This window comes from Ooceraea biroi, chromosome 1 (assembly GCF_003672135.1).
Source record: "Ooceraea biroi isolate clonal line C1 chromosome 1, Obir_v5.4, whole genome shotgun sequence".
Classification (NCBI taxonomy): Eukaryota; Metazoa; Arthropoda; class Insecta; order Hymenoptera; family Formicidae; genus Ooceraea; species Ooceraea biroi.
In genome coordinates this window covers 5,593,412-5,620,695 of record NC_039506.1, presented here as the reverse complement: position 1 = coordinate 5,620,695, position 27,284 = coordinate 5,593,412, and the positions used below count along the sequence as shown (strand labels likewise).

General features: G+C 39.4%; 2 protein-coding genes across 6 annotated transcripts; both read left to right on the top strand.

Moving 5' to 3' along the window:
- The first annotated feature begins 162 nt into the window (after positions 1-162).
- LOC105277848 (sodium-dependent dopamine transporter) lies at positions 163-22,774 on the top strand. 5 transcript variants are annotated; one of them, XM_026968993.1, is made up of 12 exons: positions 163-874; positions 5,056-5,240; positions 11,694-11,828; positions 13,668-13,983; positions 14,441-14,579; positions 14,758-14,892; positions 16,023-16,126; positions 16,212-16,449; positions 16,648-16,776; positions 17,041-17,241; positions 17,381-17,548; positions 17,624-19,333. In XM_026968993.1, the coding sequence occupies exons 1-12, from the start codon at positions 723-725 to the stop codon at positions 17,834-17,836; spliced, it is 2,115 nt and encodes a 704-aa protein (XP_026824794.1). In that variant the 5' UTR covers positions 163-722; the 3' UTR covers positions 17,837-19,333. The 5 variants fall into 5 exon arrangements, with proteins under 5 accessions (XP_026824794.1, XP_011334827.1, XP_011334826.1 ...); XM_011336525.3 differs by having other exon boundaries at positions 163-896; XM_011336524.3 differs by lacking the exon at positions 163-874 and adding an exon at positions 934-2,110.
- A 1,002-nt stretch (positions 22,775-23,776) lies between these two features.
- On the top strand, positions 23,777-26,522 carry LOC105277849 (ankyrin repeat and MYND domain-containing protein 2). The gene is made up of 3 exons (XM_011336527.3): positions 23,777-24,289; positions 24,481-24,858; positions 24,998-26,522. Exons 1-3 carry the CDS (start codon positions 24,089-24,091, stop codon positions 25,664-25,666), a joined length of 1,248 nt encoding a protein of 415 aa, XP_011334829.1. The 5' UTR covers positions 23,777-24,088; the 3' UTR covers positions 25,667-26,522.
- The last annotated feature ends 762 nt before the right edge of the window (positions 26,523-27,284 follow it).

Below are 27,284 nucleotides of genomic sequence, written 5' to 3'. Positions count from 1 at the left end.
ATGAAAAGTGCGATTAAAATCGCGACATGTATCGTGAAAAATTAACATCGCGCGCTGCGCGAACCTGCGTTGCATCCGACAAGACATGCGCGCGCAGCGTTCGCGCACACCACGTGACCGCGGCGCGTATATACGCGCTGGCGACCGTTAAAACTTGCCACTTACTCTTTCGATCTCTTTGCGACGAGATATTCCCATTTGTGCCGGCAGGATACCGTTCGAGCCTCTCGATCGCAGGTTTCGCTTCCATTTCACCGCTGCGGCGCACAGTGCACGCAATATCGCACCCTCGATCGAGCTCGCGTGATCGAGAGAGAACGCGCGGGGGCGAGAAACCGCGCGAAATTCCCCGAGGTATGCGTCTTTTCGCGCGAGATGACTCGCAACGGGACGGCGCGCGGTTTCACATCCGCCGCAGCGTCCCGCAATTAAAAGCGCGTTCGTAATCGTGCCCTTTCGACCCCGCCGCCCGAGTTACTCCACGCGAGTGCACGCGGGATGCGCTAGCGCGCTCCGCTTGAACGGTCGCGAGTCAAATCTCGAGATCTCTGGAGCTCGATCCGGAGGTAGAAGCCACCGTCGCGTGAAGCAGAGAAGAGAGGAGAAGAGCACGCGCGGGAGATTTCGAAAGAGGATCTCGGAGAAACTCGTTCCGGAACGGAGGAAAACAGAGAAAGGCACGGGACGACGGACGGACGGACGGACGCGATTCGGGACCGGGCATGGGTCTGACGGATACCAGTTTCGAGCTGCTTCTGACCCTGTGGCGAGTCCTCGTCGTGGGAATCCTGTCGCGGGCCGAGGAGCCGCGCGGTCAGTGCCGCGGCGTCTCGTCGAGCTGCAGCATCCGCGGCGACGCCGTCGCTCGTCGTTAGTCGTCTCCGGCGCGATACTCGGTAAGTACCTACACGCATATGCACCGCGTATCTCGTTACGCGTCATCCGATCGAAGCAATTCCGATAGATAATGAGATCGAGCCCAAGGACGAGCGCGTTCTTCCGTATTACTGTAATGCGGATGCAGCGTTCGTCGAATTATCACGCAGTGATTTTCATTATTTGCGTTTTTCTTCTTTTTGTCTCTTTTTGCGTCCTGTAGAAGCGTATTCTTTGTCTGATGATTGATTATGATATAGTTAGTGGCCGTTTTATAAAGTAGCTTTTTACCGAGTTTAGTTTCTTATTTAGTTATTATTTTAGATTGATTAATTGATGTTAGAAATTATTATACAGCATTTTTTCTGAAATTTATCTGCGTTCTCTTCTAAAATCAAGCATTGACGCATTGGATTTTACAATTCTATAATACATTGCTTTTGACATGATAATCATACTGGATTTATTTTATAAATTATTTTGCCACTTGATCACTCTTAATCATTTTTAGTATCGAGTCTTTGCTAATTAACATCTCAGCAAGATCAATAACATTTCAGAAGCCTCAGTAGTTCTCGATTTATAAATCAAAGTAAAAAGATCCAAATTAAACGGTATACAAATTGAAATATCAAAATGTGCGTCATCGAAATTTGATTCCATCACGATTGGTCTTGATAATAGACTACCCTTCGTAGAAAGGAAATGCAAACATAATGCACCACTTTCTCAATACTTTCTGCGACTATATATCCACCGAAAGAAACCTAAAGAGCGGAAGCGAACACTTGTCGAGACAAATCGATCATTCATCACCTAGACGTCCGAGCAATGATCCAAATCGATTTTGAGAATCCCCAATCCGATTATCATCACTTGGAGGAAACCCAAACGGAATTGTTCACGCGTTCCTTGTTTGCAGGAAGCTCTTCACTTATTGTTAGATTGCCCCCAGCTTTTTCGAATCTCAGCATCTCCGACGCGGATTCGCACTCTCTCCCACTATCGATATATTTGCCGGTCAGTTACGTTACCGTGCGTTCGCGTACCACCATTTAAATAGTCGAGATCGGAACGCAACACGCGCTCGCGACAGCAGCGAGTCCTCCGTCGTGCGTCCCGTATGAGTCGCGCACGATCGACCGGCCGCGTCGATCGCCGGCACTTTTCACACAATTCCTGCGTCGGAGAACAGAACGAAGGAGGCTGCTCCCTTGCACACTCGGAATACACGGTAGGTCCTTCTTCTCTTCTCTCCTCACGAGTTTCCGAGACCGTGTTGAGAAAACCGTTTCAATTCGACCTTTTTTAGTCCGCGCGTATATTGTGATAACATCGAAAAATTGATAGGAATTTTCTTTATACTCGGTGAAAGATAGTTACCTAATATCATCATAAAAAGAAACACAGATTCTCATATAACCGGTTTTCGTTGACATTTATCTGTTTTTTTCAAGAATACTTGAACAGTATGTTCACGAGTTTGCAAATGATTGAGATAACGTTAAGATTGTATGCGATTCCTTCATATGCAATTGGATTCCCATCCGGGAAAAACCAATATGTGCAAGTTTGTTTTGACTCATAATCAATCGTTATCTACAAGATATTTAATAATAAATAGTTATGTGATACAAGATATTTAATAATAAATAGTTGTGAGAACAGCCTGAGAATATAAGATAGTGTCAGTGACAGTTTTAAAATATGTGCATGCAACATTTAGCATTACAATGAAGTGCTATAATTCTGCATATAACAATCGTAATCCTATATATAATAAGAGTAACAAACTATTAACATATTTCAAAATATCTAAAGAGAAGGAAAGTAGAATATAAAACAAAATAAGAAAAAAATTTATGAGATAAACAAACTATATGTAACTGATAATGGTTTCTTCTGTATTAAAAATTGTTTTTTGTATGAATCTCGTTTAACTTTGTTTAACCATATTGATAAAACAGAAATGTTTTTATTTTATAATAACAAAATACTTAAGAGTTCTAAAAGTTTTGTGGTATACCGATTAAAAGAAAGGATTAAAATGTGCCTGGTGTAAATGCGCGACAAGAATAACGTGAGTGTCAAAAAATACGCGAATTTTCGTGAAAAATGATTTCACGATGACAATGTGGTTTTCCTGCCTATCTTCGTGCATGCAGATATATATTACTATATGTAACTGGCCTACCTATCTGGTTGCGGTTGCAGTTATTATTTCGTTATATTTTCTCAGAAACTGATCTTGCAGACATTCCCAACGGAAAAAGATCGGTTAAGTAATCGATGTATAACTAGTCCCATCGTACATCTGATGTGAATCAAACGGTATACTGACTAGTTTTCAGGGATTATCGTGTTTTTATCGTTTCCCATGTCTTTTCTCCTCTTGCTTTCTCTGCCTTGTACTGAATTTAGAATCAGTTCAGTTCAGAAAATTTCCGTTAGTGATCAACTATATCTTAGCTGAAACATTCTCATTCACGTTTTAAGAGAAAAGGAATTTTGAATAATGCATTTATAATATCTTTTTGATAAGAAACATTTTATAATAAGCAAATGGAGAATATTATCAAATAATTTAATATTTTTGTTAAAAATGTGATATATAATATATTCTTGTAGTAATTTAAGAAAACTTTTCACACATCTACATGTGCACAATTAAGACTTTTATTAGGAATTAATTTTTTTACAGATTTCTTCAAATCATGAATAAATTTTCAGACCAGTTTTAAACTCATCATTTATTTTTTCTTTTACTTATAGATCGATTGATTTAGTCCCATCATGTCGTTCTTAGCTGATTGCGAGTCGGTTTCTAGTGTCATGACGGGAGCAAGAGCGACTGGTCCCGCTCGCTCGATGACGGCTGCGCGATTTTTCGTCGCCGCCCATCTTCGCGTCGGCATCGCGCGCGCTCGTTCGTAGGTGTCTCCGTGTGAACCGCCGAATATCAATTAACCGGGTCGGCTGCGTGGATAAGCGTGGATCAGTGCGCGTGACAGAAAACCCGTCGTCGAGTGGCCCCTCGAAGCCGGATCGCCCGCGATCGCCTTTGAAATATACGCTGTTTGACCGGTACCCGTCACGGGGTACAATGAGGCTCGTTGGGGGTTGAGCGTTGTCGCCTGAAGGGCTATCGATAACTTGTCGTCGCCAAATTACACGCGTCCGCGCTGCGCCGCGCCGCGCGCACGCGACGCCGTCTCGTGTACATATACACGCACACACACATACATCCATATACAGATTGTGTCGGCGAATGATAATATAATAACCGCGTAATACACGCGTCGGATTGCCGATTTCCTTTCCGATTGCATTATCGTTCTCCCCTTGCTCGCCTCTTGCCTCCTCTCCCTCTGAATGCTTCCACCTGCTGCGCCTTCCTTTCGCTCGGCTCCTTTCGCTTCTCGCATACTCATGACCTTGCGCCTAATCTCGCGTGCAACGGCATGTAGATTTGTGCGCTTGTTCGTGAATCATGTATTCACGGTTACGTGGGGTTTATCGATTTGCGCGAATCCACGATTAAAAATTTCTAGTTTTGAGAAAAATCGATTTTAGGCTCTCGAATCTTTCGAATGTGATTGTTTAATTGTTTTTCTGGTAGACTTGCATTTCTTATTTTGCACTGTAGTTATTCTTATGATTGCTGTTTTATATTTATAAATAATTAGTTTTTATAAACTTTTTCGTAGACTCGCACACAAATAATCTAGGAAAGAATAAAATGATATTAAAATAGTTTATACATAAGAACTCATTTTTATTTTCGAGGTATATCGATATTTTAAATGGTAATGTATTTATATATTTTTATTTCCAATATTTTGAAAAATACGTTATTAATATAATAAAATTAATATAAATTAATAAATAGGAATGATGCAAGACGCAAGCTCTGTTGCCAAATTCGAGGTATTCGTGTCACAGTATCGCACTTCAATATTCATTTATCTTAGTCATCTGAATAATAAATTATTAATAGCTTTCGCCATGTAATAAACGATGCAAACAAATCTTTCCTTGAATCTTTACATAAAGTCGTAAATGTGATGGAAATACTTAAATTTTCTTCTCCTTCTAAAGGCAAAACAATGTTATTCATCTTTATCATAAATATTTATCATTACTCCATAATCTATTACTAATTATGTTGTTGCTTTACAGTACCCGAAGAATGTCGTCGACGGTGGTGAAGACTCCCGTGAAGCGTCGCAGAGGCAGAGGCGGTAGAGACGACGAACGAGAAACCTGGTCAGGGAAGCTTGATTTTCTGCTATCGGTCATCGGTTTTGCCGTCGATCTCGCTAATGTGTGGCGATTCCCGTATCTTTGCTACAAAAACGGTGGTGGTAAGTGCATCCATCTTCCTCCCACATTGTCGTCCTCTCTCGACTGTACGCGTGTGTGCACGATCACACACACTGCGATTTTCGCGCGGTTTATTTTCGCGATTATTTCGCGAGTCAAGTGCTCCTCGCTGTCATCAGCGGGCCGCGGTAGCAGGAATACGATTTCAATAATCCGCCCTTCCGCAATCCCTCCATCCACCCACCTGCGTATGTTGCGAGTAACGAGCTACAGTCTCGCCTAAGCCTCTGACGCATTTCTTCAACGATAATTGTATCATCGATTGTGGGAGCGAGAGTGTTCGAAAATGTTCGCGTTTTCACGCGTCAGCGATATGTAAAAGTAATATATGCCGGTATTGTAATTAGTTTTACCTGCGTCATTACGTTTTACTATTTACTTTTACATAATTTGTTTTCTTCGAAAACTGACACAAAAATCGCTTGAAAATGTGATGATCAATGCTGATTTACGTTGAAGGCGATAATTAACAGTAATTAACGATAAAAGCATCATTTAAAGCACTATTACTGCCGCCATCGAGATGTACAGTTATAATTTTTATAATATTACTAGATTATATATAGTTACAAGTGTCACACTTACGTCACATTGCAGAAACAAATTTCATTTCAGCGACTCGCTGTTTGATATCACTTGGAACGTCGTCTGCGCTCAAATATCGCTGTCGCGTTAAAAAAGAGTTTAAGTTTAAAATTGACCCACAAGATATAAATTGTTTAATCGCGAAGTTCACTTTCCTGTTTTCCCTGAAACTTTACGGAGTACCCTTGACATTCTTAGTTTCTTCCAAGCTCTCGCAACCTTTCGCACTCGAGGTCGGTCCGGGAAAATCCATCTTGCTCTTCCGATCTCGCTCTTGTCGTGCGGAGAAACTTCGTCAACTGCTCGTAACGTCGTCGGACGTTATTTCGCAGTTAACCCAGGAGGGGATTCGGGTGCTGCGTCGTCAAGTAATGCACTCTCCGGCAGACGAGCAATACCGCGCTAACCGGTCGACTAATTGGCATTTACCTCGCGGAAAATGACCTCGGGATTTAGACCTCGCTCAGCAAAGATTCTCGAGGAGGCGAGAGCACCTGCAGGTGTCGAAATTGCTCGTAATTAAAGAGAAGGAGCAATTTACGCGAGTCGCCGTAAGCACGTAACGATATTAAGCCTTTTCCATGCGAAGCAAGTGCGAAGGCAATTAAAATTACGTGGTCATCGCACGAATTCAGTTTTTACTCGAAATAACTTGATCCGCTCGCTGGCGATCTCGATTAAGGAGTATTTTCGATCGAAAATAATTATGTTTGGTATTATCGTGTGTAATATTTCATATTTTATTGTTTGTTATATTGTTGATTAATGTTAATCGCTAGATTGGTCGTCATACGCACGCGGCATGATGATATCGCAGTGCATGACAATTGTGTTGTCTTTAGTCTCTTGCGTATGCGATCTTTATAAATATACGATCAATAATGCTCCACGTGTGTTCCCTACCTTGTGTCTCGAGTATTAAAATTATGTGAATTTGCATAACACATGTCGAGATAACGTGAGAACGATTTATCTGTTAACGTTTGTAGCCGTCGCAATTGTACGAATTACTTGTCATCCTCTTCATCTCACGATGAATTCACGTCTCTGTTTTTATAGGAAAAGAAGAAATGATGACATGACTATAGGTAAAGTCATTTCGCACGTAGAAAGTGCAATGTATACAACAAATAATAAGTTGGTACATAGCCGCCAACAATTTCAGGTTCGCATTAGTTATGTTGCATCGTAAGTTTTACTACGACTATTTCTATTAAATAAAACAACTAAAAAATGATCGCTAAGTTCGTTTCGCCTGTAATTGAAGTTGGAGTGGTTCCGATATCTTTGAACGTAAATTATCATATATAGATGCTCGATAAAATAATATTGCGTGGGCCAAGGACGATGAGAAAGAAACAACGAATAAATTATTCCATCGTTATATGTCGGTATTTCACTTTTTAGAAAAATTCCACTAAAAAGGACGTAGAACAGTCGAGTGTGTCAAGTTGATTAGCAAACATTCCGCTTATATATATAAGGCTACAGTACACACATTTACATTTACTTCTGCATTTAAGCTCCTTGATTGTCACGTGTCATTTTGCCTCTCAAGGAGCCTCCATCTCTTCCGCGTAATATTTCCGCTTTTCGCACTTGAGATCGGTATCTCTTCCTCCACTCCATCCAGGTTCGATCTTGGAAAACGGTCGGCAATCTTATTGACTTTTGTTAAGCTCGCTGCGGCAACGGCGACGACGACGACGGCGACGCCATTAGTACCGGGCTCTATCAGGTCCCCCCGGTAGGAATGCGATTAGGGCCGCTGTCAGTGATACAGAGGCTCCTCAAAAGCGGCTGCTAACTTGATTAAGAGCGGAGTAGAGCGCGCGGCTCCGCGCCATTAGGATGGGCAAGAGATCGGTCGCTAATTTCCAATTACGTTAATTAATTATAATTTCCCATTCGGGACGGGCCTTTGATCATGGACGTGCGCGGCGACGCCGCTCCGCCCGCCGGCCGACGGCTGCGTCGTTATCACCCTACGAGAGGCGTTATTAACGTGTTGTTTCGTGATTATAATTCAGAGCACCGCGTACGATATCGATATCTATCGTCCCATATAACTATCTGCCTATCAGTTGCACTTTCTACTTCGGCACTGGCCCGTTACCTGTATGCCGATGGTGTACATTGCAACGCGTTTTACTACGCGTTTTATATATTGGACGAAAACAGATCTGGATAATCTGATACAGATACTGATGAGTGGGTGTAATGGTGTTGAAGTACAGTACTCGTGATTCAAAATTATATAAATTATTTGAGAAATCTGTTTTTGTAATTTTTGCCTTGTGATTCTGAGGCAGCATAATGTGATATCATCATGTTATCATGTTAAAAGAATTTTAAAATGATTATGTAATATCTTACGTTTCCCTAGTTTGCTTACGTTTGCTCTTCTCTTGTGACGATTGCTTAAAAAGAAAATGATATTTTATCCGATTGCTGACGTTTACAGTGTGGTCGCCTATGAATACGTCTTCTTATTAAGATAATAAAGTGACATGTAAAGAGGAGTGGGATGTTTATCGTTAAATGTTTTCCGCAATTACAAAGTCCATGTTGCGCGTTCGTCCGATCACGTGCAGCACCGCCTGTTGCGTCTTCCTCGTTTGGGATTCACCGAATCTGCCTAGATATTTCGTCACAAGAATATGGTCTCCTCGTGAAAACTTTTCCTCCAAATCCTCAAGATATTTTCCTGTTTTTCCACTTGATCGAACATACGACACTCGATTACCAAGAAAAGACAACCAATATTGTCCCTGCATTTGAATATTGCAGGTGTTATTCGCGAATGCTAATCAAAATTCTAAACTGGTTTGGCGTATACCGATACCGATTATTTAATCGACCAGAATCGTGCAGTTTTACGTAATATCGCATCTATATGGAAACCGATTGATAGAAGAAAGAGAGAAACTAACTAGTACAGCAGTTTCTTCTGCAGCTTCTTATGCAGCTCGCATGCCGCGCAATTTTTCATTCAGCGCGTGCAACACCGTCGCAATACGTGAATATAATGCATTTTTATATTGCACAAGAAACTCGATAAATTCTAACATGACAGATTGAAGCGACAACAGATATTAAAGCTACAACCTAACATTAATGCATTATATATTACTTTTATTTGTTTTATTATGCATAATGTTCTAATTAATATGTATTAATTTTTGCAGAGGACTCAACGTCGTGTAAATTGGAGATGAATCGCGCGATATATTTTTATTTAAATTGAGTATGATTTAAACTATGTATAGAAATGAATTATAGATTATTGTAACATTTCTACTGCTTAAAATTATTACAATTTTTGACATACTCTTGAAGATATTGTATAAATTTTAATTTTAACAAACCATTGTTATCAATACCATCAGCTCGACCTAGACCTCGATGTCTTTTGGTGAAAGCATATTCTGATCGACGGACTACAATTGGCACGATTATCTCGCGAGAATGCATTACGTTTTATTCGGATGAGCTTTTCACCTTTGTTCAAGCGTAAAATGCAGCTTTAAGCGCTAAGCCTTTGCGTGAGTGCACGCCCGCGTTCAAAGGGAGAAAATTGAGCGGAACTGTTGTCCGAGACCGGACGTTTGCTCTCGACGTTAGCGACATGTCAAGACAAAGAACAGAGTGAGCTTCGTTCCAAACGTGAAATGATCTTGTGCAAAATCTTCGATGCTGCGTAAATATACGTCTCCGCGAAATGGAAAATTTTCAATTTTAAAAATTTTCGCAAGAATCGTAAAGTTTTTTGAACGAAATTAGTTTAAGAAACTAACTTAATATACGAATCAACTTTTATCTCGTATTCTTAAACGCAAGACATAAAATTGCTAAAATTGATATGAATAAAGCATTAACGGTTTTATCAACACATAAAAATGTGAAACTGAAATAATTGTTGAGATAGCTTGCAATTTTGATCGCAACTCATGCTTAATTATTTGCGTAGCGGTATCATTAGCGACGAGCTGACTATTTAAGAGAATACGATTTTTGACACGATCGATTTGTAGACTTCTGCTGAGGCAAGAAGACAAGAGGAAATTAATCAAGCTTGCTCAACGACAATATCCTTCTTAATGCGATTACATCTCCATGGGTACCGGAACGGAAGTTCCGTTGGAGAACCTTAGTGTTCTTAAAGGAGGATCAAAGAAATAAAGTAACGGTGATTTTATTCCTCTTCTTATTGCATTTATTTTGTACTTATACGGTGCCAGTAGTAGTTTTGTAATGCTACATTTAATAAAATTACTTCCGCAAATGTATGAAGAAAAATATGCAATATAATATGAAATTGAGAAATAATCGTATGACATAAATCATTGCAATTTTCTTAATTCTTTATGAATATTATACTTATTATATTTTTTGAGAAATTGTCATTGCAACGTTTTCGATAACGTGTTGAACATCACTTAGACATTACGATTCTTTTACGATACATCGATTTGCGAGTGTCACTTAATTAATATAATCTTATATAATATAATCTGTCCTCTCTTTGAGAAAAATGCTGGTTTCTGTGAATTTGCGATCCGCATTACATAAAGGAGCTGGTGTACAGGCAGAAAGATAACACACGCTGCTCACAGAGAGAAACCGGTGAAAAAATGTGATATGTGACGCACTCATACCAGCGGGTTAGTTCCATAACTGCATTGTGCGTTATTTAGAGCACCGGTAGCGAGGTGCTTTTAGGCACGTAATTCGATAGCCAACTTTCGGAAATGCGGCAAGATGACATTAACACGGTGACGCGACTGAGTCGATTGTCAGGCCGACGGGAGCTGTGAACTAACGCTTTTCCAAAAATGCATGATAATTTTCCGAAAAGTATTTGCACGTAATTTCCAATTGCATGGAATTTTGCAGACAATTCGATGGAGGCGGAACCGATCAATCGCAGAGAAAGAAGTGAGAAAGAGAGAGCACTTTTTGATAAAACAAAGAGGATTTTTATTTTCTTTATTATTGTACTTATTGTAAATATTTCGTGACAACCATAGATTTATTCTAATGACACTTTCAGTAGATTATAACTGTTTAGTATGAAATATGTAATCTTGATTAATTATATCTGCTTGAGAATGAGAAGATATACATCTCTTAAAAGTTGTTATAATGAACGCTGATAATTCTTTAACTATTTCGTAGTGAATACACGCATTTACGGCTCGTCGATCTTCCGTTCTCCAACTTGTTCAGCTTTTACCTTTTCTTCGCCTCCTTCCCGGATACCAGCAAGTCTTCTGCCTCTTTCTGCTACTTCCTAGATTGTACAATAACTGCCCCGTTGTACAATAGACCCTTGTCTTAACAGAGAAGCAAGACTTTTCCACAAGACCCTCCTTCCTTCTGGAATCGGTGAACAGAAAACTAATCGGATCTCGTTTGATCGACTTACGGTCAAGAAGTTGAACTGTGGTAATCAGATAGCACCGCATTATAATGATTCAACGTTAATTGAAGATGCTAATAACGGCCGAAGATTAAATTTAACGAATCGATCCCCCCAGTGTCAAAGTGTGCCATTGAAAGTAATTGTCTTTATTACATATTCATACTTCCCGTAAAATTAGATGATAAATAGGCAAACAGGCAAAGATTAAAGTAAGTTAAGAAGTTTCCTAGCAGCGCGATTAACGTAGTTTACCGTAGAAATTGAAGATACATTATGTATGTCGTTTTAAAATCATTGTCGATGTTTTCAAAGTATTTTTATCCATTTATTTGCAATGATTATGTTAAAATAAAATAAAGTAAAGTAAATAAAGTAAAGAAAGATAAAGTATATCTATTTTAAGTATTCATATTCCTGTTTCCAGGGGCGTTTCTGGTTCCCTACTGCATCATGTTGGTGATCGGCGGTATACCTCTGTTCTATATGGAGCTCGCACTCGGTCAGTTCAACAAAAGGGGTGCTATCACATGCTGGGGCCGACTGGTACCACTTCTGAAAGGTAAGTGATACCTGAATCTCAATGATGCTTCTATGAGTGTGTGAGATTTACACGGGTGAATGGAAAACAACGACTATAGTATGTTTTTTTCAGTCAGCAAATTATATACATATATACCCTGCGCGTGTATCCTTGCGATTATTATCTCCATCTAATTTTAAAACGCCACGCATATCTCATTCATGATTAAGTATGCGTCTTACATAAATGAATCATAACGAGTTCTCTGCGATTATATCTTGGATTACAGATTACGCGCATATATTGTATAGAACACGTTGTACGCATCTGTGTGCGCGAGTGTGAAAAAACAAAAAAAGTGAAAAAATTGCATTGTCTTGAGTTCTTGGAGGTAAAACCACAAGTTTTTGCAGATAATCGCAACAAGAAAATCATCACCGCTGTATTACATTATGTTCCTGCTTTGATTATTCGAATAGCTTCTAGACGCTGTAATCGAGACGTAATGATAGTAACGGGATTCGCGATGGCAAAAGATGACATAAGTAAATAGCAGTTTATCACTATTCAATATAACTTGCATCTTTTATCCGTTCTCTACTTTCAGAATCAACGATAGATCGTAATCGCGAGTCAAAGTACGCGTAAAGTTAGCGAACATTAACGAGCCAATTTACGAGACTTCACACGTTTCACTACTTCCTTCGTCGGCGCTCATGAATTACGACTTCTCGTATGACCATTTTCCCACGTAACACTACCGGTCATTGAATTCGCTCACATGTCAGCCGTGCGCGACGGATTTTCATGAGGTATCTCGAGGGTGAGACACCCCATGACGAGTAAGGGGTATAAAATGTATATCACGCGCAACGCACGAGGTCTGCACGAAGAACCATCCGGAAAAATCGTCGGCTTAAGAGCCGGAACGGCCCTTTTTACTCTCATTATATTCTCCCGGGCGCCCCTTCCTCTCCTCCCGGCAAGAATATTGGTATTCCGGTTGCTCTTTCGCTTCTATCCGATTTCTGCCCTCTTTTCTAGCCCGCGGGGAATAGTCGTTCGATCTTTGCGAAACGAAATCCGGCCGTCCAAGTCGCCGTCGTTGTCTTCATCACCGCTACGCGCTCTTAGACTCTAATAGTGCGAAGTGGAGTATATAGAGCGAAGTGAGCACATATGTACGATCGCGTACATCCTCGTCGCGGCCTCGCGAATCTCTCGTCATCCGCCGCTGCGAGGTACTTTATGTAACGCTGTATAAATCCAAGGGAATCCTCGGCGGCACAGCGGGAGACAGAGAGAGAGAGGAACGACTGTTCTCCCGCGTAAAGAGCTCTCATTTCCGCCGATTTCCAGCTTTATTTCCACGACTACAATTTCGCCTCCCGACCGCCCGTCCGTCCGCTGATCGCCGTATGATCGATCGAGATCCTCCATCTGCGATTCTGCATCGCACAGACATACCGCATGACCTCGTGTGGAAGGAAGGTCACGAGCGGTGTCATTTGCATAAAAGGCGTAGACTTCGAGTGCATGCCGTCAAGAAGAGAACGAGATGCATTTTTTCAGCATTTCCGCACCGTCTGATTTTTCTCAAGTTCGCGCGAGGCGATCTCGATCTTTGCATTAAGATCAGTTCACCTCAATATAGATTGCGTAAACTTAAAATAAATAAAAATTAAAATAAGTAGCTTGCATTTGAAATTAGAATTACACGAAATTCCTTGGCAATGAATCAGAGAAAATCAATTTCACATGGAATTTTGGGAATCCAGAAACGCTCTTCCAAAGCTTCCAAGTTTTGCCATGCATCTGACACAATGGAGAACGTTCTCGATATGAAAATATATATGAAAATATATTGTTTTTGATCAGGCATCGGATATGCGGTTGTTCTGATCGCATTCTACGTTGATTTCTACTATAATGTCATCATCGCCTGGTCGCTCCGCTATTTCTTCGCTTCGTTTTCCACCATGTTGCCGTGGACCACCTGCGATAATGCTTGGAACACACCGTTGTGCCGCGAGTTTGACGCGAACGTTTCGTACGCATTTGAGGATACGGTAGCCAACGAGATGAACGAGAATTTCGGCAATATCACTCGGTTTCTTGATCAAGGATCAAATGTGGCTCAGAATATTGCGGACAACCATACATTGTACACGAGCGCTGCGCACGAATACTTTAAGTGAGTAACACGTTCAATACCTAGTTGTCTTTTGTGAACTTTTGTGGATTTTACGCAGATATTTAACATCGCATTAACAAAGTTGCACAAGTTTGTTAAAAAGTTTATCATTCTTGATAATATATTAATTTATATTTATTATAATAACGTCTCCGTCTTTTAATTGTGACATATATAATTTAAAATTTATTGCAATAATTTTTATTTAAATATTAAGATATTAAATAATTTAATTAGAGTTTTTTAATAAAATAGCTATATAAATAATATAAAAATTAAATTGGTAAGAAAAGGCTTTAAAAATTTCAGACTTAATATTGGATGAGTATTTTTGTATTTCTATATTTATTGTAATCATATTATGTTAATGTTAACGTAAAATCTTATTAAATAAAATAGAGATCACTTTTGCATAAATTGTTCGTAAGACCTGTATTGTAAAACTTTTTCCCATAAGCCGCGCTATCCTGGAGTTGCACGAAAGTAAGGGCTTACACGATCTTGGTGCCATTAAGTGGGACATCGCTCTATGCTTACTCGTGGTCTATCTGGTCTGCTATTTTTCTCTGTGGAAGGGCATCTCGACTTCCGGCAAGGTAAGCCATGAATACCTCATCAGGGATTCAAGATCTTGAAGACAGGCGAGTGATTTCCACGACCCATCTAACTCTTTGCGAGGGCAACTTACAAGAATTAACAAATACTAGCTGCTATGTATATATACAGTATTTAACAAGAGAATGCGTTATAAAATGAACGATTCTTTTGTTACAGGTGGTATGGTTCACTGCTCTCTTCCCTTATGCAGTCTTACTGATTTTGCTAATAAGGGGCATCACTTTGCCGGGCAGCACCGAAGGAATCCGTTATTATCTCAGTCCAAATTTCACCGTTATCACGAAGGCAGAGGTATGTAATATTTTGTAGTTGCATGCGTATGCAACTACAATGCTCGAAATATTTAACGTGATTGTCAGAAAGAGTTTAAATCGTTCATCATCTATTCTTAATATCAAGATAAATATTCTTATCGAAATTGAAATAATGCATAGATTTTACTAAAAAATTAATATCAACAGCAAATTGATCAATGAAATTATTAACATAATAATTTTGAAAATATCAGAAATTAAGTATTTATTATTCAGAATGCGGATTTGGATAAAATTACGAGGGAAAGATCTACTCATAATTACTTTATTGTCCGCCGACCTCGCTTGCCATGAGGTCATGGTGTATTCGCAACAAAAGAAGAAAACTTTGAGGGTTAATGCGTTTACAGGACGGCGAGGCCGCTTGCGAGCGGAAATGTGAGGGGTGGGTGATGGTGAGCTGAAGTATGAGAAAAATAGGGGAGGAGGAACGTGCAGGGTTTAACTGACGACGGTGAAAATGGAAACTCTGTGTAGCTGTCATAATGAACATTAGAGCTCAGTCAGGCACACGCTAGAACGTTAGAACGCGAATCGCGAGCCGACCCTTCGTGCTTCGCGCGCGAAATGCATACCACCATTCGACGACGACTTAGCCGCTTACTATCGTCGCTAAAGTGGGTTTTATATCAGTGAGAGAGTGGATTTGTTGATCACCGCTAATCCGTGGATATACGAGAAGCTTGGTCTGATGTATGAGTCACGGTCCCCTTCTCTTAGCTCCTATATTCCTTCTTTGGCATTTGATCTCTTACAAATTTTTATTATTTTAATAATAAGAAACTTACGTGTATAAACTACGTGATTGGATTCTTAATATGCTACAGTAACCAATAGATAATTGTTATCGATATTATATTAAAAATGAGGACTAAAATCAATCACTCAAATCTGCAAGAGAGAGAGAGAGAAATAGAGTACATATTTTACAGATTACTGTCTTTTACAGGACTTCTTAGAACGATTATTACAACGTATTATAAAACCAAAAAACTTTTAAACTCGAATTTAACCATTTTAAATTAATATTTACATTTATTATATTTTTCATTAAAAATGTAAAAAAGCATTTTGACGTTTGCGTTAATTTTTTTTGTTTTTTTCTAGGTGTGGGTGGATGCGGCGACGCAGGTGTTCTTCTCTCTGGGACCGGGATTCGGAGTGCTATTGGCATATGCGAGTTACAACAAGTATCACAATAACGTATACAAGTAAGGATGTCGGGTTCATTCGTCCGCACGATGAAGTCACGCGCATCTGTGTCTGATTAATGCGTCTGATTAACGTTATCCACAGAGACGCTCTATTGACGAGCGTAATTAACAGCGCAACATCCTTCATCGCTGGATTCGTCATATTCTCGGTGCTCGGTTATATGGCACGCGCCAGTGGGAAGTCCATTCAGGATGTCGCCACTGAAGGACCTGGTCTGGTCTTCATCGTTTATCCAGCAGCGATCGCCACTATGCCCGGCTCAATGTTTTGGGCACTCATCTTCTTCATGATGCTACTCACGCTTGGTCTGGACAGCTCGGTATGATTTTCACGTTGCGTCAAACCGAGCACGATTATTTGACGATTTATTTATTATTCTTTCTTGGAATCATTCTAGCAATTTCGTCATTACCTTATTATATGCAATGATATTCATATTCATAACTTTTCCATTTCGCAATGAAAGTAATGTCGCGTTGTGACGCAATAAATGATTAAATAAGAATTAATCTTGTAGTTTGGAGGCTCAGAAGCGATTATAACGGCACTCAGCGACGAGTTTCCACTGATCGGCAACAATCGCGAGATCTTTGTGGCATGCTTGTTCACTCTATATTTCTTGGTCGGACTTGCATCTTGCTCACAGGTAGATATTTCAAATTTATGATGTGATAAGTATAAAAATAAATTACTTTTTTAAGTTTTGTAAAAGTTTTCAGACAATATAAAGGTGAAATAAAAATAATAAAATCGTTTAAAAGATATTGATTTAAAATTCTTCTTAAATATTATTTGGATACCTGTTGGATTTCTATGTTATTAGAATTATATTTTATATACACAGGTTTATTTTATTATACATATAATGTATAATACTTTCTTCACATTGTAAAAAGATTATTTAATGCAGGGCGGGTTTTATTTTTTCCACTTGTTGGATCGATACGCGGCTGGATACTCGATGCTAATCGCCGTTTTGGCAGAAACAATCGCAGTTAGTTGGATCTATGGAACAGACCGATTTTGCGACGACATTAAAGACATGATTGGATTCAGACCCGGTATTTACTGGCGTGTATGCTGGAAATTCGTAGCACCGCTCTTTCTTATGGTAGGTTAAAATATAAGAAGATAGTATACGAAAAATTTATACTTTAAGTATAAATTTTTATCTTTATAAGAAGATACATGTTAATTATTCTTATTAATACAATTAATTAAAAATAATTATTTCATTTTTTACTCTGCAGTTCATTATTGTCTACGGTCTAATAGGTTACGAACCATTATCGTACGAAGATTATGTTTATCCTGTTTGGGCTAACATATTGGGATGGCTGATCGCATGCTCCTCTGTCATTATGATTCCAAGTATAGCAATTTACAAACTCTGCAGCACACCCGGATCCTTCATTCAAGTGTGTATTTATTAATCTTGGGACAGTAATCAACATGTCCATCTAATTTAATAATAATAAATTAATCTATTGCAGAGGTTGAAGATTTTGACAACGCCGCAACGGGATACGCAACGTCGGAGGAACGACGTCTCCTCTGTGGCGAACGGCGCGATCCGTCGAAGCTTCATGGTCGAGCAGGACTTCGAGATCACGAAAAATCACGAGCTAACCAAGGAACAGACGGAGGTAATGATCCAACCTAGGGAGGGTGTCAAGGGGAGCGATCCGCCCCCCGAGCCAGTCTAGGACAGTGCGGTTGTGATTTTGCACGGTGCACGGTTCCAAGTATACCTCTGCTAGAGCACGATCGCCGAGCAAGGTCCTACGATGATGATAACATACCACCGATCGAACGAGAACAAGTCCTTACGCGGCACGACACTCGCGCGGACACCCAATTTATATTTTAAGACACCAACTTGAATGACAATAAGGTCCCCCTTTTCGAGTCACAGTTGAGGCCTACGACTCGGGATTCTCATTGACGTTAGCGCGTCGGAACCGATTTTGAACTACCGTCGATGAGAACAGTATTGCGTTATATATTTTATGAAGATTGTCGCGTAACCGAATAACTGAATGTTTCGGGAAGAAACGATGACGTTTTATTACCGTGACGTCGTCGGCCTCACTTTCCCGCGAACGACCAGAGTCTGATGACCCTTCGCGATAATTCCTCATTCCGTAGGTGTAATCAGGCGCGTTACGGAATACGACGATTCGCGCTAGCAAGCGATTACGGACGTGCTCGTCGAGTTATCGTTAAACGAGAACAACGCGAGATTTATTCATCATCATTTGAACAACAGCTTTAAACTTAGGATAACCGTTCAAGTGCAGAGCCTAGTTTAGCGTAGCCCCGATCATTTACTAGCATCGCAATAATGATATTTTGGATTTGCGGCGACCAATGGACTTGCTTCGAAATATTTCACGACAACCACCGTTACCTGTGGCAGGCCTTTCCTCCCCATGAGGAGGAGTTCCTACTCGTTTCGCGGTGTTTCGCACTTGGAACGAAATTCGTTCGTTTGACGATATTATTTATTTTGAACAACGGATCGTGCATAATCGCAAAGTATACTCGCTGCGTATAAAAAGATGTTATAAAACAGAGATATTATAATGTTAAGCGCTATTTTAGGGAGAAAGATTTACGCGACTTCGATTAATCGATCGTCACTGACGATTCTCATTCCCGATGTCACCGTACGTCTTCAACACCGAAGAAGTAGAATCGAGATCAGTTGACGGTCAGCGTTAATCGGCGTCGACGCTTTAGCGAATTAGACGAATTATATTTGATGACTCAAACGCTCTCACGTTGCCCTGAACTCCGTAAGTCCGGGGGCGACGAATGCTGTGTGGACTATACGCAAATTATAATAATCACCGATGAGGTGTTGTTAAGCAATCTCTTAGATCTTATTGCCGATGTGAATACGCTTCATCGATATCCTCCTCGCTCGAGTAACAGCAAACTCTAAGCATAAAGTAATCCAATTTTTACATAGACGCCGTTCTCGATTGTGCTTGGGTTCGCTGCAATTTTCTAGTCATAATAGTCGTGTATGTACATATACGTACTTGTCTTCATATTTTCTCGTATATATATATATTTGTTAAAGATCCGAGAATGTATGGCGAGTGCTTCTTCTCGAATGGCTAGAAAATTGAGCTTTTACATGACCGCGATTCTACCTGTATTAATAATAAAATTATCAGCCTGCGTTACCGTTTCTTCTCCCGTCAGTCTCAAAATTATTTCATTCATTCACTCATTCGTCGGCGAGATGAAAGAATGATTAGTAATCTCTAGTAGCTTGTGAATCATAGTACTTAACGAGAATATCCAGACGTGTACCGTGACATGCCCGTAGCTCTACTCGTCTATCAGCTCCCATCAGTACTTTGTGTGTATCGTTGCGAACAACGAGAAACGATATTTCGATCGTTCGTTAATTCTTGTAATATTACACGGCGCGCGATCGCCCCTTCGCTCGTAATGTAATGCTTCGGTTATGACAGAGCCATTCGTCACTATATAGTATTATCCAATACGTAAAATCAACTCTAACACAGCTTAATATCTTCGATGAGTATTTTCAGATATCTAAATGTCCCTTGATACAAATATTTCTTCTTTGAAAGCTTGTGGGGTTTTAGTGAAAATCACAAGAGGTCTCAACACCTTGTGTTTGTTTGGAGATTAAATAAATTTAGTTGTTATTTTCCTTTTGTTGCAATATCCATATAACGCGATATTTGTATATTCGGAGTCTGGTTTTACTTAACTTTCTTCTTTCTTAAAAATTATTTTATTTATTTTAGATTTCATGTCGAAGATATAAAATTAATCAGTTTGCGCGGTTTCATCTGAATCAATTTGATGAGAGTAACGTTCTATTGTTTAATGAAACGCCTCTCCATGTAAAGCAATACGAATCGCACAGTTAAGCAATACTGCAGAAATACGGAATATCGTGGGATATTTACAGCGAATACCTGAGAATACTCATCGCGACTTCGTCTCGAACGAAGAGAGTAGTCATCGGGAGCTGGGCTACCGATACTTCGCGTACAATGATATTACGTGTTACCGTAGTCTCGCGGATTGATCGGCGAAAGACCGAGGTAGAATGTAGAACTTAGGCAATTTTGAAGTCATCGTGACACAGAGACAGTCGTTAGAATCTCGCGACCGCGCGACTGCTGCGACCTGTGACTCTCCTCATCCTCCACCCTTCAATCTCTCGTGCACGGACGCGCGGTCGCGCGTGCGAATATACCCAGTCAGCCAAACCTGCGAAGAACAGACATTGGCAAAATCTGTTCGACAAAATATGTGAGCAGAGAGGCCACAGATTGGGTACAAAATCCACCCAGGAAGCACACTGTCAGCAGTATGCCGACAGATTGGCAGCAGATATGAAGCAGAATAATGCAACAGATCCGGTACCATCTGTGTCCGCATTAAGCTTGTGTTCTGCCAGCAGATCCTGCTTACAACATGATCTGACAGCAGATTGGCGGCAGAAACTGAACAGAGCCTGCCGACATAACCTGGCGGCAGATTGCCGGCAGAAATAGAGCAGGCTCTGCGCAGTGTAGTTGGCAGCAGATTGGCGACAGAAACCGACAGAGCCTGCCGACATAACCTGGCGCCAGGTTGGCGGCAGAAACCGAACAGGATCTGCAGCTTTTGACACTATTCAAATTTACACGGCTAGGAATACGCGTTTTCGCTCCGCACCGCTAGGTGGTGAACATGTTGAGTTCTTACTCGACGTTAAGATTTAGCCTGACAGTTATATAAGTTAATATACGCGTCTTGACATAATAATATTAATTTTTCTAAGAATTTTTGCACTTGCCGCACAGAGGTTCTCATGGACAACGTCCACACACGTCGCAAGCAATCTGAAGGCATTAAATTTGCCCATTTAATCAAATTAAGAATTGATTAAAAAACAGATTACTTTACAATAGTGGACCAATATAAAAAATTAATTCATACCCCACATAAAAAATTAGATTTATATTGTTAACCAATATTGCTCCAATAAATTTGTACTACGGCACTTTCTCGCAGAGCCTGCTCGATTTCTGCTCCAAATCTGCTGCCAACTACACTGCGCAGATCCTGCTCTATTTCTGCCGCCAGGTTATGTCGGCAGGCTCTGCTCGGTTTCTGTCGCCAATCTGCTGTCAGATCACGTTAGCAGGATCTGCTGGCAGAACGCAATCTTAATGCGGACACAGATGGTACCGGATCTGTTGCATTATTCTGATTGAATCTGCTGCCAATCTGTCGACATACTGCCGACAGTTTGCTTACTGGGTACATATAGTTTATAGCAATCGTTGTTTAGCTACAGAGAGATGTATGTGTATCCGTGGACACGCACATGTATATGTATATATAAATGATTACATAACATATACATATATAATATATATATATATTTTATACACATCGCATCCGAGTTGCCACCGCAGCCATAGGTAGCAGCTCGGGCCTTGTTAACGCGATCTCCTCTACGGTGGAGGAGACTAGTAAGCTTGCGAGAAGGAAGAGACAAAGATTGTCTTAGAGAATCAATAGAAATCCATTCAGCTCCTAACGTTCTGGCGATCGTGCGATCATGTCCGCCCAAGAGCCATATTGGGCGGACATCCGCCGAGGCTTCTCTAATTGCACCCATCAAAATCAGTTTTGCACCGCTTTAACGACCATAACAACATTATATGACCTTAATTCGTGCTTCTTTAGTTAGCGCGGCAATGATTGCTGCTTAACACTAGATTTTAATATTACGTTAACATTGTTGTTAGTAATTTAAGTGGCTAGCTATTAACGGTTAATAAGATGTTGTTTTGTTTTATTTTATTGGTGTTTGACACGTGAAAAAGTAAGAAGGATATATATTTATAAATCTAATTGAATCCAAATGTTATTTGTAAAGTATTAATTGAATTATCAAAATTAAAAACATTGTAAAGTATTAATTAAATTATTAATTATTAATTTTATGTCTGATCAGATATAAATCAGGCCGAAGACATTAATCATTTCCACGCATAATGATGACATGAGAATTTCCATTAGACATTTGTTTAGATACGTATATTTAAGTTATGCAGACGAAAGAATTATTGCTATCAGTGTAATACTATCGGCAATTCGATTCTATTCGTTTAATAATGGCCAAGCATGATGACTGAGCCTGGGGCATTAACGTGGCGCAAGAAGTAGCATATACATTATGTAAATTATATATTTTTATAGATAGATGCATTTGTCACAAGGAGACGAGGAGGAACTTTGTTAACAGCACGATGATGTATATACGGAGGAGCGGTTGATCTGATTATAGACGACCGCGGAGATGTAGTCCATGAAATCTCACTTGATGTGTATCTTCTTTGCAGAATTCTGCTACTCGTACTACTACCACTTAGATTGCCCGATTGCATACGTTATTTCGAAACTACCGAGCGGTGCAAAATTGATTTTGACGTGTGCGTGCACATGCTTCTTCGCTACGTGTCGCAATTCTATCGAGGACTGTTACAGTCGTGGCTTGGAGCCGACCCTGATTATAGCGATAACCCGCAACGCGACGTAGCGTTACGCATGTAAGGATGGTGATCTTATCGAATAAAACTTTTCGTTCTCTAACAGAGTAGTGTGACTCATTCGTTTTCCCATGATTAAGATACTTTGCAGAAGAGATCGAAGTTGATAGTGGAAAGTAGAAATGAAACAAAAGTTTTTAAACATATTTACATTAAATGGAAAATAATTAACAATTGCGCGAAATGGAGAAAAGTATTTATTATTTTAACTTATCTTAAAATCTGAATACATAAAAGACATGGATCCTTTTTGAATTCCGATTTTTCAATGGAAATTAAAATAGATAAGAAATGGAAGCCTCTTTAAATTGCAAATCAAGATTGCATTTCGAAGATTATCTAAAGTTTTATAGAATTAATGAATTAATTAATATTTTTTTATTTCTCCCATATATCACGTTAGCTCGTCGTAATAGGCGTGTTTCCGTTAAGAAATATAATGAACGAACACTTTACAACGCCCACACCATGTTTACTCAAGTCTTGCGAACGTCACTTACAGAAGAGCAAGAAGCTTCCACGACCTAATAATTCGTCACATTATATATATTGAGTATAATTGAAATTATCTCAAGAAAGAATGAATATTAAACAAACTATTGTCGGCATTCTGTTGAATGGAAAAAAAAAATATTTTTCCTTGATTTGTACTTTTTAAGAGTTATTGCATTTTACCAAAACCTCAAGTTTTAATCAAATGTCGTTGTAATTAAAAATTTTATCTAAAATTTAAAACATAATTTATTAAAAGTAAGAAAGATTTTTTCTTGTTGATTGACATTCTTTATTAATGTTCTATTAATCTTAAATCTTAGTTAAAAATTCATAAAAATCTTTATTAGAATTGTTTCCTCAACACTTTATAGAAACTGATAATTGTGATAATTAGGTAACGTTTTGTAGGTAATATTTTGTTATCCACAAAATCTCGATTTGTATCCTCATTATTAGTTCTTCAAACCTCCGCTACGAGCCTCCACTGTCACCGACTGAAATGCGAGGTAGTAGTATGGCTCGATAATAAATCAGACGCGGCTTTATTTTCAAGTAGTACAATTCAATAACCTAAAATAAATATCTTATTTTAAAGCAGGAAGATTCAGAGACAAGAGTCAAAGTTTCTATTGCCATATAACGTTTAATGGCAAACTAAATAAAATCTTACTTGTAAATTATATTGTTTAAATAGTGAATTAGATAAATTCTCGTTCGCAAGTGATACAACTGAATAACGACGTTAGAAATACTTTTTGTTTAGATAACGCGATTTAAGGATGAGTTTCGAGTGATATCGTAAAGAAAGAAATGTATGTATTGCGATAAGCTCTTCGCGCTCAGCGTTATTCGACACACAACAACATGGCGCCTGGTACAGGGGATCTCACGGATTTGCAGAAGGATATTTTTGCAAAGATTAGCAGCAATGAAGTGCGCGAACTCAAGAGACTGCTGGCGTCGAAGAAAATTAAAATGGACTTTGTGGATGAGAATGGCATGAGTCCGCTCCAACATGCCTGTTACAAGGGAAATAAGGAAATCGTGCAAATGCTGCTGGATCAGGTAGGTTATATGTGTTCAACGATGATGTTTACGTCGATAAAATTCTTCACAAGTCTGCTTCATATTTTTAAATATATTTTTCTGACGTGTTACGATTTCTTCATAATTTGTGGTTTTGTTTAGTTATGCCTATTGAGATAATATTTCAAAGATTAATGCAAACATAAAATATAATGGTTATTTGTTCTCAGGGCGCAGATGTGAATGCCTGCCAGCATGAGCACATGTATACCGCACTTCATTTCGCCGCTCTGAGTGGAAACGCTGAGCTGTGTCACCTTCTGATGTCGCATGGGGCACGCTTGACCGCGACGAACAGCGTCGGCAGGACGGCCGCTCAGATGGCAGCGTTTGTCGGGAATCACAACTGTGTAGCGACTATCAATAACTTCATTCCAAAGGCTGATATAGATTACTACGTCAAGCCACAGGGTCTACAGGCGGAACCTATGTTACCGCTGCATCTAGCAGAGCAGTTTCACAAATTTATAATGCAGGTCAATGTGCATCCTGTACGTGTATGCATAAATCTGCAAGGATTCCCGGCTCTTCTGGAAAATGCTGCAAAAGTAAGTAAAAAAAAATAAAACGTTAAGTGTGATGATAAATATAATCGATATTTTATATTTTATATTATTTGATCTTAAAATACTTGTCGCTCTGTTAAATAGGACAGAATTTAATTACTTTTTATTGTCTTTTTTTTAGATACAAAAGGTATTAGAATCCATGCGGTACAGAGAAATGACGCGGGGCGCCGACACGAATGAAGTCATGGCTTTCAAATACCATTACCTGAATTGCGTCGTGGCCGAGGTAGTGAAATGCCAAAAGCGACAGGAGGCTATAAAGACGGAGAAGAGCGAGAAGAGCAACGAAGAGAAGAAGTCCGACGTAGTGGAGCTTCTGATACGGAGGCTTTTGAAATGCAGCAAGAGCGACGGCCTGCCCGAGTACCAGGAGGCGTTCCTGCGGGAATCCGTGAGAGAGTTTCCGTTCCGAGAGAGCACGATTTTTCGGCAGATGGTCGCGACGTTGGCGAGCACCGACCCGCCGTCCGCCGTCTCCGTGGTCTCCGCTGCGATCAACGGCCAGCGTGGCTTCTCCGATAACGCCCAGACCTGCGTGACCTGCGGCGAGGAGAAGGCCACGAAGAAATGTAGCAAGTGCAAGGCGGTGCAGTACTGCGACAGGGAGTGCCAGCGATTGCACTGGTTCATGCACAAGAAGGCGTGTGCCAGACTGGGTCAGTCCACGGCTAACAACGGGAAGCTTACGGATGTGGAGAAGAAAGTACAGAGTACTGCGAACGATGTCCAGGCAAGCGTAGAGATCGATGCCGTTACTTCTACGCTAAAGGACATAGCTGTCGAATAAGCTATCGTGTTTCGTGTATAAATTTAACACTAATTGTGATTTTCTGCGAATGGTGCCATTCCAGCACCGTCTAGTGTTGCGCATTGGTGAATGCACTACGCTACGTCTATGTATACCCGCGGATGTTTATTTTGTTTTCCTGTATATAGTCATTCTACATATAGAATCGATGGATCTTCATATGTGTGTGCCTATCGTACCTACTACTGGGAACTAACGACGCCATTATTTCTATTTTATTTTAATCAGAATCATTGAGATTGAGTAAACTTTTTTTAAGCCTTTAAACGAAGCATTTCTATTGGTATCATACATGTGACTATCATCAATCCTTGATAAACCCGGAAAACCGTAAGAAAGCACGATGTTGAGCAACTAAATGCGATTATAATAACTTATAAGTTATTTGTTGGTGTGCAAAGGTATTGTATACTCCGATTTTTCTGTTCCTCTTTGAATTGTTGGACTTTTTTAAATCAACTGACTTTTATATAATTCTGTACTTCCTCGTAATTTTCCGGTGAAATTGCCAAATATATTTATAAGTTACTGTTATTTTTATCATACGTATACGTACGTATGTGCTTTTAATGTGACTAAGCACACATCTATTAGTATTATATTTTAGAATAATATTTTCTTAAAAAGCCTTTAGGATGGTCCGTGTCATTGTCAGAATAAAATATGTTCACTTATAATTGACATAATGACAATTGTGTACTATCCTGTTCACATATTTTACTAAATATGTAATAATTATCGTGTAAACAATGATATGGAGACAACATCTTGTTTGTTGCGACACAAAGTTTCATCTGTCAAGAAAATAAAATTCTACCAGGAGGAGTCGAAATGAGATCGAATTTAATTTTTAATTTGAACACTTGTTTTTCCTAAAAATTAGATTTATATAATCTATGTCATTAATCAATTATTTTACGCTCAAGAATAGCGCGTGGCATCTTTCATCATAACGTTTATTAAGTATATGTTGTCATTCGCCGAGAGTTAAATCAGAATGATTTCTCGACATAAATAATTACATTTTCACGCCTGATTTTGACAATTTTCCGTCAATGCGTTCCGAGATTCAAATTAGCGGGGCTTTCTCTTCGTGAAACCATGAGGACCGTTTAGAATCGCTTCAAACTTTCACTTCAAACAGCGAATCTGATCGTTGCGTTTCACATTATGCAAACATTGCGGCAGTCATTTTCGGCGGTATGTTATTATGTCATCATATCCGTAATAACAATGAACGCTTTCCTCTACGCATTATCAATTGTCTCCTTGTTTTATGTATAAAAACAGGCAATGACGTAAAATCGTTTTAGGTCAATGATTCAACATATGATGTATTCGCTGCATGTACATCTGGGACGAATGTATAATCGTTTTCATCATTTTAGTAAACTCTTTCGTATTGATTTACAAGAATTTTTTGCTTTCTTATTTTAAATATCTTCAATTGATATTGTGATGTCGAAATGCTATTATCTATGATTTATTGCCTAATATTTATTTAGAGATACTTCTGAAACGTTGCATATGTATGTTATATATATATATATATATATATATATATATATATATGTATGCAAAGCAGTCATTCCTATGA